This window comes from Lissotriton helveticus, chromosome 12 (assembly GCF_964261635.1).
Source record: "Lissotriton helveticus chromosome 12, aLisHel1.1, whole genome shotgun sequence".
NCBI lineage: Eukaryota > Metazoa > Chordata > Amphibia > Caudata > Salamandridae > Lissotriton > Lissotriton helveticus.
The window spans coordinates 309,559,216-309,572,313 of record NC_136073.1 but is presented as its reverse complement, the minus strand read 5'-3'; the positions used below and the strand labels follow the sequence as shown (position 1 = coordinate 309,572,313).

Genomic DNA, 13,098 nt, shown 5'->3' with positions numbered 1-13,098 from the left:
GACACACAAGGGGCGGAGTGAACCTGAGACTATAACTAAGGAGGCAGGACTTACCAGCAGCTTGCCAAGAACCTCCTGTTATTTGGGCGCTGAGGAAGGCTGTATCAGCAGCCGAAATGCATTCGCCATTCTAAGAGAGTAAAAGAAAATAAAGCTGCTTCCAAAGGTTTTCCCTGTTGTGGCCTCTGCTCTCTGTTCAGGAGGGGTTCTGTTAATATATATATATATATATATATATATATATATATATATATATATATATATATATATATATATATATATATATATATATATATATTACCTACTGGCGGTCGCCAGTAGGTAGTTATAGTTAGGATCGATTTCCATAGGGAAATCGCAACATTCTATTTGGAATAACTTTGGCGCCGGTTGAGGAATCAGCCTGAATTTTTCAGCAACTTTGCCTCGCGGCTCTCCGCTCCCTCCCTGAAAGTTTGGGGGGGATTCGTCAAGCGGGGGCCGAGATAAAAGGGGGGTCCCAAAACGTGTTTTCCCCATGTTAATTTCCATAGGGCGGTCTGTCGCACTTTTAGCTCGAACGGCTGAATGGATTTTCACCAAACTTGGCAAAATTGTAGGGACTGGTAGCCTGATGTGCCTTTGCTATGTCTCAAGATATGTGCTCCAGAGGATTTTGAGTAATTTAGGTTCAAAAAAATTTATATATCTAGAGCCGCGCCCCGGTACGCGTACCGGGGAGCACTCCGGGAGCACCACGCGACTTGCGCACGGCAAGCTGATTGGCTCTCGGGTGTCTGTAAACATTCGAAACAGTCCGGAGCGGCCGCCATCTTGTGTCTCGGTAGGATCAAGACACAAGAGGTGGTAAAAACAAAAGGGGAAATAATCAAAAGGGGGCAGGGTAGACCCCCCTGACCCCCTAGGTTTGATGTGGGGGCCATAAAAGGGTCCCTCGGGAAAAAAATAAAAAAATCTTTTTTTTCCGATTTTCGCGGGGGGGGGGGAGCGCGTACCAGGGAGCGTACCATGGAGATAAAAAATGACAGACTTTTTTTTTTAAAAATAGCATTTTTTTTATAAATTGGAGGTAGTTCTGAAAATAACTTTTTTTTTTGTTTTTGTTGTTTTATATTTTTTTAAACTTTTTAAAACGATTTTATATTTTTTTTGGATTTTTTTCAGGGGAAAAACAAAAACAGGGAATCCAAAACTGCTCAACAGGAGCAAAAAAAAAGTGAACATTTAGGGACTGGGAGGGCAGCGGTGTTCCTGTTTCTTTCTAGCAATGAGTTCAACACTCTGCTCCCCATAGCAGAGCAGTTCGTCACACTGCGTGCAAAGAAATTTGATGCCTGCAAACACCGGTGTATGTTAGGGACCATTCTTCCACCGGGTGGTCCCGAAGGTGTTGCTCCACCAGTGGAGGTGCTGCCGCCATCTGTGGGTAAATTCCGTGCCAACTCCCTGACACTCTCCCTGGCAAAGTTGTTTGGGAGTCTTCTTTTGACATGCCTGATTAAATTGGCATTTCCGAAGCTATATTTTTTCAGAGGATTGCCTCTGGATAAAGTACTGCCACATATTTTGCAGGTTACTTTTGCAGCATTGACTTTTTTTTGGCCTTCAGGGATGTCATAGAATTTCCAGATGAAGTGGTTCTTCTTCTTTTGGTGAGGAGGGTCCTCACGCAAAAATTCTTCGGAATCACTGCTGGATGACTCCCTTGCAGCCATTGCTGAAGATCAGGAAAGTAGGAGATGAACACAGTACACAAAACAGCTCTTGCTCTCTCCAAGTACAAAGCAATAGTGAGAGAAATGGGTGGGTTTCTCACAATTTGGAGAAAAAAAAAGTTCTGAACCAATGAAAAGTATTATTTTAAAGTCACATGGCTTGACGCGCTGACGCTACGCGCCCTGGGGTGCGTATCATAAGCGCATCGGGGCGCTTACGTTGTGCGATCGTATGCGCTTACGCGGTGCGTCATAAGACGCATCTCGCGGCTACGCGATACGTGTCTTATGACGCAAGGCGTGGCGGCTACGCGATACGTCACGATGTTGTTTTCGTTCGCGGCAATAGCGCTATCGGGACGCTCACCTGAACGCGGCCCGGGCGCGCTGTAAAATTGCGCTTACTCATGCGTTCACCGGTACCGCCCCGGGAGCGCCCCGGGGTGAAAAAAAATATTTGCTTTAAAATGTATTCTTTTTTATAACTATAAAGATTTGCTATTAAAAAACAATTGAAATTCACTGAAAAAACCATAGGTTTCACACCAGTTATAGTTAGGAATTAGCATTTAAAAAACGTATGAAATTCACTGAAAAAACCATAGGTTTGACACCAGTTATAGTTAGCTGGAAATTTTACTCGCATAAAACCAATGAAATTCCCACGTTATAATTAGTTGGACTCACTATAACTTGCGCGTGCAATGCACTGCTGATGACGTCACATATTACATCTCTCATGACATGGTCAGTGACATCACTCATGACATCACTGATGACACCATCCTTGTGACATAGTGACAGACCTCCTTTCACTGAAAGGTAACTCTTGAAACACATATTCAAAAATAAAAACTAACATTTTCAAAAAAATGGAGATACCCATACCAGTTACTACAACCAATTGAATAATTCCACTATCTATATACACATGCACTGATTCACCAACAGTTCTATATAGTCACTCAAACATATACTCACTCATCATATGTAGTGATACACCTATACATCCTGTTACACATCGACAGTCATCCAAAAGTTACTCACACACATACTCACACATGCAAATAAACTATTGAACATCCATTTATTTGCATATAGAGCTATACACACACTACCACCTTACTTCTAAGGAAATGTACACATATTTATTCTCTTAAACAATCACTTATAGAAACACATACTTATTTAAACAGGAACTCTTACAATCTCTTACTCTCACATATACTCACTTATATACATCAATATTCACATATACTAGATTAAAACATATGTAGTTACTGATAAAGACACTAGTGAGACAGTCATTCACTCACTAACATACACATATACACACTCATCCACCCATACAGTCCTACACATATGCTGTCTTCAAAACACATACAAACAGAGATTCAGTCACTCATGCATCTATGTGCTAAGTAATACCCCCACTAAACCATATAGACACTCATACTGATATTAAAAAAAACATCTGATAACCCATATACATACACATGTAGCTACTCCCCAACCCATGCAGCCACTTATACAGAAAGTGAAACACTAATACATATATTTAAATATTTAAACATTACTCACTAATATATGTATTCACTAAGATACACTTAATAAGCCAGTTAACCAATCCATTTGTTTAAAAAAAAAAACATCCATTTAGACACGTATTAAAACATTTATTGTTACATAAACTTTTACATATACATATATAAAACATATTTATTTTTCAGAAAGACACACATTCACTGGATGGTGTCATCAGTGATGTCATGAGTGATGTCACTGACCATGTCATGAGTGATGTAATATGTGACGTCATCAGCAGTGCATTGCACGCGCAAGTTATAGTGAGTCCAACTAACTATAACGTGGGAATTTCATTGGTTTTATGCGAGTAAAATTTCCAGCTAACTATAACTGGTGTCAAACCTATGGTTTTTTCAGTGAATTTAATAGGTTTTTTAAATGCTAATTCCTAACTATAACTGGTGTGAAACCTATGGTTTTTACAGTGAATTTCATAGGTTTTTTTAATGCTAATTCCTAACTATAACTGGTGTGAAACCTATGGTTTTTTCAGTGAATATATATATATGTATATATATATATATATATATATATATATCCATACAGTTAATCTCGGCAATTAACATATTCAATAATCAATTAATTAATTAAGAGTTTTCATTTATTTAAATATACTTAACTTCTTCTACACCCCTACAAACCTAGCAACCTGCTACGAAACTATAATTTACTATTAGCAATTAACAAACAAATTATAATTCACTTAAAATTATAAGATATATTTAAAAATATTATTAACAATTATACAAACAATAATAAACTAAAATTAATATATAAATTAAAAAACACATAAAGATAATTAAAAAGTGAAATATTTTACAACTATATTATTGAAAACGCTATTAACAACAATTTGTTTGAAGACAATATTTATGTATCACAATATTTTTGTATCAAAAATCAAATACCCCGGGGATATTGACCTGCCGAGGAAAAACCTGATATCTTTTACATTTGGGCTGATAGTAGCGAAGAGAGATAATGCCCAGAACTCGAGGTACCCCACACAGTCAACGAGAACCCAGTGGGTTGCTGGGATGGATGTCTGCATGGGAGCGTAGAAAGTCGTATATCAAGCTAGGGGTTGCCCAAGAAAATTGGATCAGGTATGGAGTATGCGGAGAGAACATCATGGCCTATCACTGAATGACCAACAAGGCGCCATACATGTAGACTCTGCAACGGAGCCTTAATTCCGACCACACAAGTCATCTACTTAGAGCTGCCTGATGCCACAGGGGAGGATAGACCTAACTCACATTCCCCAGATGGGAGGGGCTCAATATAGTCGAATGAGGAACTCTAAGGGTCTGAGCTGGTCCACCAGGCCTGCCACCCACGATACAGACTCGTAATGTATCATATCCTGATATTGATGTATGCGTCATGTTGTGGGCTCACACTGTGTTTCACAGAAAAATGATTTCATAAAAAACATTTATTAAGAAAAAATAATTTAAGCTGATGCTCTCCATCCTCAACAAAAAGAAACTTTAAAAAATGCAAATGTTCCCTTTACCTAAATTGTTATGACAGACTTTTGACTCTGCAAACAATAATGGTACTCTAAAATCAGTTTGATATCCTTCGCACAATGCTATCACTAGTCAAAACATATACCATTCACTTGGACTGTAAGTAGCTGTCATGGGAGCAGTATTACGTCATGAAATGAAAGGTGATTGGCTATCATACTGTATCGTTTTTCTGCCAAAAGTAGTCTCATTATGTGTGACACCTTTAGCATTTACTGGCTTTTTTTTTTAACAAACAAAGGGTTGAATTCTCGGATTTGCAATTTTGCCTTTGGTACGATTTGTTTGACTAATAAAACAGAATGCTCTCAAACTGCAACACTTATCCGACTTTGAGGACAACAGCAGACACGTCAACGTCAAAGCAAGAGGCAACCCGAACTCGAAGCTGCTCTACTTTTCAGTATGGCTTTGGTAATGCTTCTACACATCAACAATCCGTGTCAAAGGCTGAGCAAAGTGGAAATGCAATGTCTTTTATTTCTACAAACAAAGGCTGATTCAGCCCTGCCAAATTTCCCAGGTCAGTGTGTGACTACCTACCCCAGTCAATATTGTTTTGCGTGCTGAAGCTTGCAGTTTTATTTAGCCCAGTATAAAATCTGGACTACAAGCTCCATAATTCCAAGAATAACCCTGGACTGGACTAACTTGTCAAGCATTGATCTAGGAAACCAGCTATGCTGGTTGTGGGCTCATTCATTCTCCAGCTTTCCAGTTCAGGAAGTGGCAACACACTTACAGCAGTGTTAGTGAACCACACACCATCATCTCAATACGGCAGCCCACCTCACCATCACCCACTCCTCTTAGCCACATGACTGAGCTATTGCACTGGAACATTTCTTATGAGTCATTTCTGCTGCTCAAGTGAGTAGAATAAGGGAATATGAAGAGTGCACAGTAATTTCATACAAACGTGTTCTGAATTCACAGATGCAAATCTCACAGAGTTAACAGTCATAGATAGGTGCAGATGAAGCAAAAGAATCCTTTATTTGTTCGGTATGCGGAAAAGGGTGATTTATGCTTAAGGAATTGGGTCTTGGGTAGTAATAGACAAGGGTGATAAGGCAGCAGGATGAAACCATGCTGTCTAGTAATACTGTATACCTGAGTTTGGAGTTGTAGTGTGCATGTAATGGGGTGTTTTCATGTTGAGGAGTGGACAGTGGGACAGAGTGGTTGAAGTGGGCAAGATCTGAGGAGCGTGCAATGGCCATACTTTCTTTTAAATTTTAGAGAAACAGTTCCCCTACTTTTTGGGGTAAGACAACCGTCTGGAGATGGTTAATTTCAACAGTTGAAACGCTTCAACTGAAATGTAAGACAGAGAGACTCCTGTGCTGTGAAACCGAGGGAGGGGCAGACAACTAAACAAGCTTCCTTACCAGGGTGCCTGTTTGCTTGAAAGAAATGTAAATGTGCACAACTGGTTCAATCAATCAATATACATTTTATTTGACTTTAGAAATAAAAATATAAAAAGTAAAACAAATCATTATATATATATTTGTTAAAAAGCCGAGCTCAAAATGTTACAATAAATGTTGTTTAAGAAATAGATAAAAACAAATACAGAAAAAACTATTTTAAAAACCACTAATACAATTGTAAAGGAAATGCCTAAAAAAGGCATTACAGAAACAGGAGTTGACCTATACACCCAAGGCTATTATTCACAACTATTTGTAAGCATAACAACAGCTTTTTTTTTAAACTAAGAACATTAAGTACAATATCTCCTGAAAGCCTTTGTAAGTAAATAAGGGCTGGGGGAACTGGTTAATCAGCAAATGTCAAGGGTGCTTGGAAGCCAGTATTGGCTTCAAGTGATGGAAACACTGGAAGCTTCCTCATTACACAGATGTATTATTTTTGAGTGGTATTGCAAGGGAGTTACCAGTTGAGCTGTGAAGTGAGCTTTTAAAGGCAGTTATACAAAATGATAGGACACCTCCGAGCACACAATAGTCTATATCAAGTGTCCAATCAAATCGGTCTTCGTAATATGTGGAGGTTCAGTCAAGACATTCCGATATGTAGTCTTCCAAATTGTTTATTACAAGTTCCAGTTTTAAACCCAAAGAAAACAGCTCCAAAATAAACTGCCAACACGTGTTTCGTCTTGCTAAATAAAGCAGTCGACTTCTTCAGGGCTGCAACCCAAATAACAGTGTATAAGTATAGCTAAGATCTTAACTTCAGCAGAATTAACCTCAACTATTTAAAAACATAATACCATTAAAGTTATACACCCACAAGCCAATGCCCATGTCAGACAGAAGAATAGAGGGAAAGTACCAAGTTCCAAAAAATTCATCACCCAAAGTATGTGCTCAAGTATATGTAAATAATAATTCCTTATAAGACAATAGCTACCATCCTTCTATGAGACTTAGGGCCAGATGTAGGTAGGATTTATTTACCGATTCTTAATTACCGAATTTTACCAATTCGGTAATTAAGAATCGGTAAATATGAAGGGGGGACATGTAGGACTATCCAGATGTTTTTTTTACCGATTCGGTAAAAATCGGTATTTACCGAATCGGTAAATACCGACCGGTAATGCCCATTCATTCCTATGGGCTTTGAAGCCCATAGGAATGAATTGGCATTACCGATTCGGTATTTACCGAATCGGTAAATACCGAATTTAACAAGGGTGCAGGGGGTGTCACTTTGACACCCTCTGGCACCCCCAAAAGAGGCTCGGGTGCCATGTGGCAGGCATACCTGCCCTAAGGGCAGGTCTGCCTGTCATATGGCATAGGTGTGCATGCACACATGTGCATGCACACCGGAATCGATATTTTACCATCAAATTGAATTTGATGGTAAAATACCGATTCTGTAAGGCTTGTGGGACTCAGAAGAGTCCCACCTACATCTCAATTTTACCGAATCTGTAAAAATACCGATCGGTAAATTTACCGACCGGTATATTTACAGATTCGGTAAAAATACCGAAAGAGCCTGTTTCTGTCCCCCTACATCTCAAATGCCAAATACCGGTCGGTAACGGCCGAAATCGGCCGTTACGACCGGTATTTGGCTACCTACATCTGGCCCTTAATCTTCAATGTAATGTTCCTCAATGGTATCCACCATCTTGGTACTATGTACTATGTAAGGTAATACTTACAGGCTCAGGACTATGTTGCCTGCATCTTCTGCACCCTGTATCAATTCAACCACATCAGCCTGGCCCGGATTGCATGACACTAGAATCTGATCAAAGAACAATCCTACTTTGAGACAACATGCCTAGTGCGTGAGGCGCTAAATGGAAGGCCTCTCAGCTACCTCACCGTGGTCAATGTTTACAGGCCAAAAATTTAAGGTTGTCTACCTGAACGATCAGCTTTCGAACTTCATGGAGACAATTTGACAAGAGGTAATTACGTACAGAAGGCTCCACTTTTTGAAATTCCACACTCCCATATCACGTTTGAAGATTTCCCGAGGTCTCCAGAAGGGTGGAAACTCACCTGCTTTCTAACTTCGCCACAATCCTCCAGAGACTCAACCTTCACAGTCTGGCTAAAAAAGCTTGCTTCTCTCTCTTATAAATTGCCAGCAAACCTACTCAACCGGTGTAAAAAACTGCTAACAAATGCATGACAAAAACTATACTGACTTGTGATGGTACAAAATCTCAATTTGAAAGAGCTTTTTAAAAACATAAATGCCATTTTTTTCTCAGTACGGAGAAGGTCGATACTAGAGCCTTGCAATTCACTTGGAATTTTGAAATATCATATTTTTTCTCAGTAGGTTTGCTATTTGTTCCAATGCTGCTGTGGCCAGGTGCTGCTTAGCACGTTCCTTATCATGGTTGCATTTTCATGTATTTTATTGCATGATTGATAAAAGGCCCCACAATACACACATACAGTTCATTACAATAATTTAAAAAGATCCAATACAAACAATTCTAATACCAAATAATCTTAGATGAAATTAATTTTTAAAGTATTTAATAGATAGATCATACTCTACATATTCAGCTATACCACTACGATATTTATGTTCGACCTTATAGTTGTGCTGCAGTAATGTGGAAATCCTGTGCTTCGGGCCATCTTGCACATGCCTGTGCCCTAGCTCTAATTCAAACAAATCTAACAGCATATGTTAGCATTAGTTACATATCCCGGGTCTACAAACAAGCATTCGCTTCATTAAAGTCAGCTTCAGCCACGAGGCAATGACAGGTGCAAAAAACACCTCGGTACAAATAATATTAAAGCTGTTTGTCAGTGGTGTGTCTTGCACCTGATTATATTCTCGCTGCTTATATTCCTTACATGCTGCTTTGCTTGAGCAGTTGCCCCTGGCAACAAGCTGGTGGCAACTATCGGTAACAAAACCTGAGCAAGTGCAATGTTTACTCAGTCCCTGATGGAAGCAAGTACTTAAACAGGTCGAAATGCGATCGCATATATTTTAATACTGAGGGCCCCAATTCAAAGTCCCCGGAGTTTGGCCAGGTCACTCATACCACCAACCCTGCCACTCCCCAGGTTCATTGGTACCATGCGCGATGCCCACAGGTATTCCTCATTCCCCCCATATTTCACCTGGGGATTTCTGCCTGCCATGGTAAAAGATGCAAGATTTGCAGAGTTCCTGCAGATCTCATAATTCTGATGGGGTTTGCTAACCTGTTGCTTTCTAAATGACAATGGAGGTCAAGTAATGACATCACAGGGATGCAGGACCCGGCAAATTTGCTTCTCCAGTAATAAAATCGGATTCCACAATACCAGCTTATATCGGCGTTTAGCATTTCACGCTGCTCGTTTCTGAAACCATACATTAGTTTTTGCTTTTTCACTCTCAGTGACATAGTTTTAGAACACCTGTTTAATTGTGTTTCTATAAACCTGCCTGACATTCTGAATTCAGATGATTTTGTCTATTGACTAAAGTATGGGTTGCAGGCCCCTGTATCTCCTGCATCAGTGCAGCACTGATGTTAATTGTGTCATTGAGAATGCACTGTACTAATATGCACCTCTTTTTAAACCGGGCCAGTGTTGAATCTCTAGAAGCTGTCCATTTGTCCATTCATGCCCTGACACCTGCACTGAGCACAGAAACACGATTCACCATGCGCACCCAACTGCCTGCCTTTCCCTGTTTCCCGATTGCCTAGATGTGGCCAGCACTTGAAAGTACTCTTTGCCCAAATGTTTGAGGACTGTTGTTAGAACATTAAATTATCATGTCCAGGAATATTTGGGTGTATTTCTGTCTCTCCTCTGATTTTCAATGGGCACTTGAAACTTTGCTATAAAAAAAGAAAACTCTCTACAGTCTGAATTTCTCTTAACACTCATGTCTCCAAGCATCTGGTATTTTGAGGCAATTTACTTTGTAAAGCTGCGCTGTACAAGTCTATTCATTAATTTATTATTTCATCCATCAAGCTATTTATTTACTAAATGCAATTGCCTAAAGCTTGGACATTGTTTATCTGCTGGTATGATGTCCAAATACCTTGTATGATCCATAAAGTAGGCAGACCATCAACCAAGATGGTCCCTGTTTCCACCGAATGTTGCCTGTACCATGCTAACAAGAAGTCACATCAGCCACCTGATTATATCACCTAGCTCATGCACATTTTCTACTTTTTTGATCAATTTATTCCCCAATTACCAATACTCATATAGAAAAACAAGACCTACCTTGAGAGGTGTCATTTGAGGCGTAGTGCCAGGCCAAACCGATCCACCATTTCCGGTCATCTGACACATGCATCTGCAGAAATTCCTGTGTTCCATTATCCTCAATGAAGACAAGGTGTCCACCTCCTCTTTCGCACCAGCTCTGGGCGCTGGTAAAAGAGCGCTCGAGCTTCGCGAACTCAAAGCATGAATTGTTGAACGCCACCTGATATTGGGAGCATGGCGGGCCCACAGCGGCAGAGTTTGCTTTGGATCGAAGTCCAAGAGAGCACAGAACCAGAAATGTCAGCCACATCCTGGTCTTTGCTAACTGATCCTCACCATCGCCCTGGTGTGCAAATGCTGGGTTGGGTATGAGCACCCTCTTTCCTTGGAGAAGATGGCCGGCCATCCTTCTCCATCACTGTCTCATACACAATGCAAGTAACAGAAGACAACGACAACAATACAGGTCATAAACAACAAAAGCATCTCATCTGAGCGACACATGTGTCACGGATTATTCAACCACAGGCCATTAAAACATTATCTGTTCAAGAGTAGAGAGAAGATAAGGCAGATGCGTGCGCCATTCCTTTTAGAACTGGAAACCTGCTGCAATGAGATAACGCTTGCTTTGTGCATCGCGGCTCTTCTGGTGCCACAGCATCTACACATGAACGGGGCCCGGGCACATGCTCTAATAAAGATGTTTTTTTAAAGACAGCAACATAGAAAGAGGAAGATGCCTCTAGGGATTGTTTGCAGGAAGGGACACCTTCCTGCACAAACACGATCCTGCCCATAACGCTGGCACCCTTGCACCATAGTGCTAGGGTGCCAGCATTGCTGCTGTGCAGCACACTGTGCCCCAGTGCAAGGAGAGCGCACAAGTGTGTCATATCTTTATAAATATGGAGCCACTCTGCTCTCTCCCTTTCACACAACGCAGCAAGTACACTTATTGTGCAACGTTGCAACGCAGCAAGTTCACTTATTGTGCAACGTTGCGTGAATTAAGATTAAATGTGCCCCGGGTTTTGCGTCAAATGTATCACCCATGGAATGCTCCCTTGACGCTAAGTAAGGCAAGGGGAAACATCACTTACAACAAAACTTTTACAACGCACTACCATTACAACGCAACCATTACAACGCAAACTATTACAACGCATTGCTCTGGGGGGCGCTATAGGATAGGGAATAGGTTAATTTACTATCCAATAACCTTCCCTAGTGTCAACGGGGACTGGAGTTGGAATAGTAAATTAAACTATTCACTATCCAGCACCCAGAAGCACTATGCGTTATAATGGTATGCGATGTAAAAACCGCGTTGTAACAGCATGCGTGGTAAAAGCATGCGTTGTAACGTCATACATCCTAAGGCAAGGCAGCCCTAGGCACTGCTTTGTGCTACTTTCAGGTGAATTTGTTTTGTGCTGGAAAGGAAATTAGGAAACTACATTTTGCACCGATCGACGCAAACACAGCGCAAAATAGTTTTAAATATACCCCTAAGACTCGTGTGGCTGGGGGGCAAATTTAGAACACTGAAGGTAAAATAATTGCTTCTATGATGTAAAATGGGAGCCATTGCGCACCTATTTGCGACAAGTCTCAGGTAAATGGAGGTCAGCTCTCCATTTTGTATATTTTTAAACTCCCAGTGCCTCTACTACGCGTTTACAAGTGTCAACCCTGCTGTCCCCGTGACATTAACTTGCCTCACAAGTAAGAACCTCTTGTCGCTCTGGTAGAAAGGCTTGGGGGCACATGCATCATTGGTTTTTGCATTCGCAAACGGTGCGAATCGGTAAAATCGGCCGTTTGCGAATGCAAAAACCATTTTTGGTATGCATCAAACTTTTCTTCTTAATTCGCATTTTTTTGCATTTCTAAAAAATGCGAATGCATTTAAGGAATCGCATTTGTGCGATTCCTTAAATGCAATGCATCAATTTTTGAAAAAATGCGAATTAAGAAATAGGAAGTGCAAATTAACACGAGGTTGACCCTCGTGTTAATTTGCGAAAATCTGTCAAAAAGGAAAAAAAATTCATTTTTGAAACTGTCATGTTACAGACACACATGTCCTTAGGACATGTGTGTGTGAAACATGCACTTTCAAATACATTTCAGGGGTGCAGGGGGGGGTCCTTTGGACCCCCCCTGCACCCATGGAATGCATCAACAAATTGCGAATTCTTAAATGCCTTCCCATTGACTCCTATGGGCCGAAGGGAATTGCGAAAATGCACTTTGGAATTCGCTATTTATTTGAGATTCGGTAAAAATTGCGATTTTTACCGAATCGCAAATAAATAGTGAAAAAAATGATGCATACCATTTTGCAATTCTTAATTTGCGATTCGGTAATTTTCGCAAATTAAGAATCGCAAAATCGTACAATGATGCATGTGCCCCTTAGTTCCGTCCATTCGACATCACTCTGCTAATGTCCGTATGGAAACAACATAAATAGTATCAAACTTCCTCAGCCGCTCGGAAGACATCTTGATTTTCATGTTTGCACGTCACAAATGAGCCGCCCTTGATGCACAATTGTACATACATTTTTTG

The 13,098-nt window shown here is 40.4% G+C and overlaps 1 protein-coding gene across 1 annotated transcript in view; it reads right to left on the bottom strand.

Moving 5' to 3' along the window:
- LOC144798021 (polycystin-1-like protein 2) overlaps positions 1 to 10,927 on the bottom strand; it is an 849,694-nt gene extending 838,767 nt beyond the window's left edge. Inside the window, exon 1 of the mRNA XM_078668807.1 lies at positions 10,537 to 10,927. Within this exon, the coding sequence (XP_078524933.1) occupies positions 10,537 to 10,927 (391 nt within the window). The remainder of the gene's footprint in view (positions 1 to 10,536) is intronic.
- Positions 10,928 to 13,098: the final 2,171 nt, after the last annotated feature.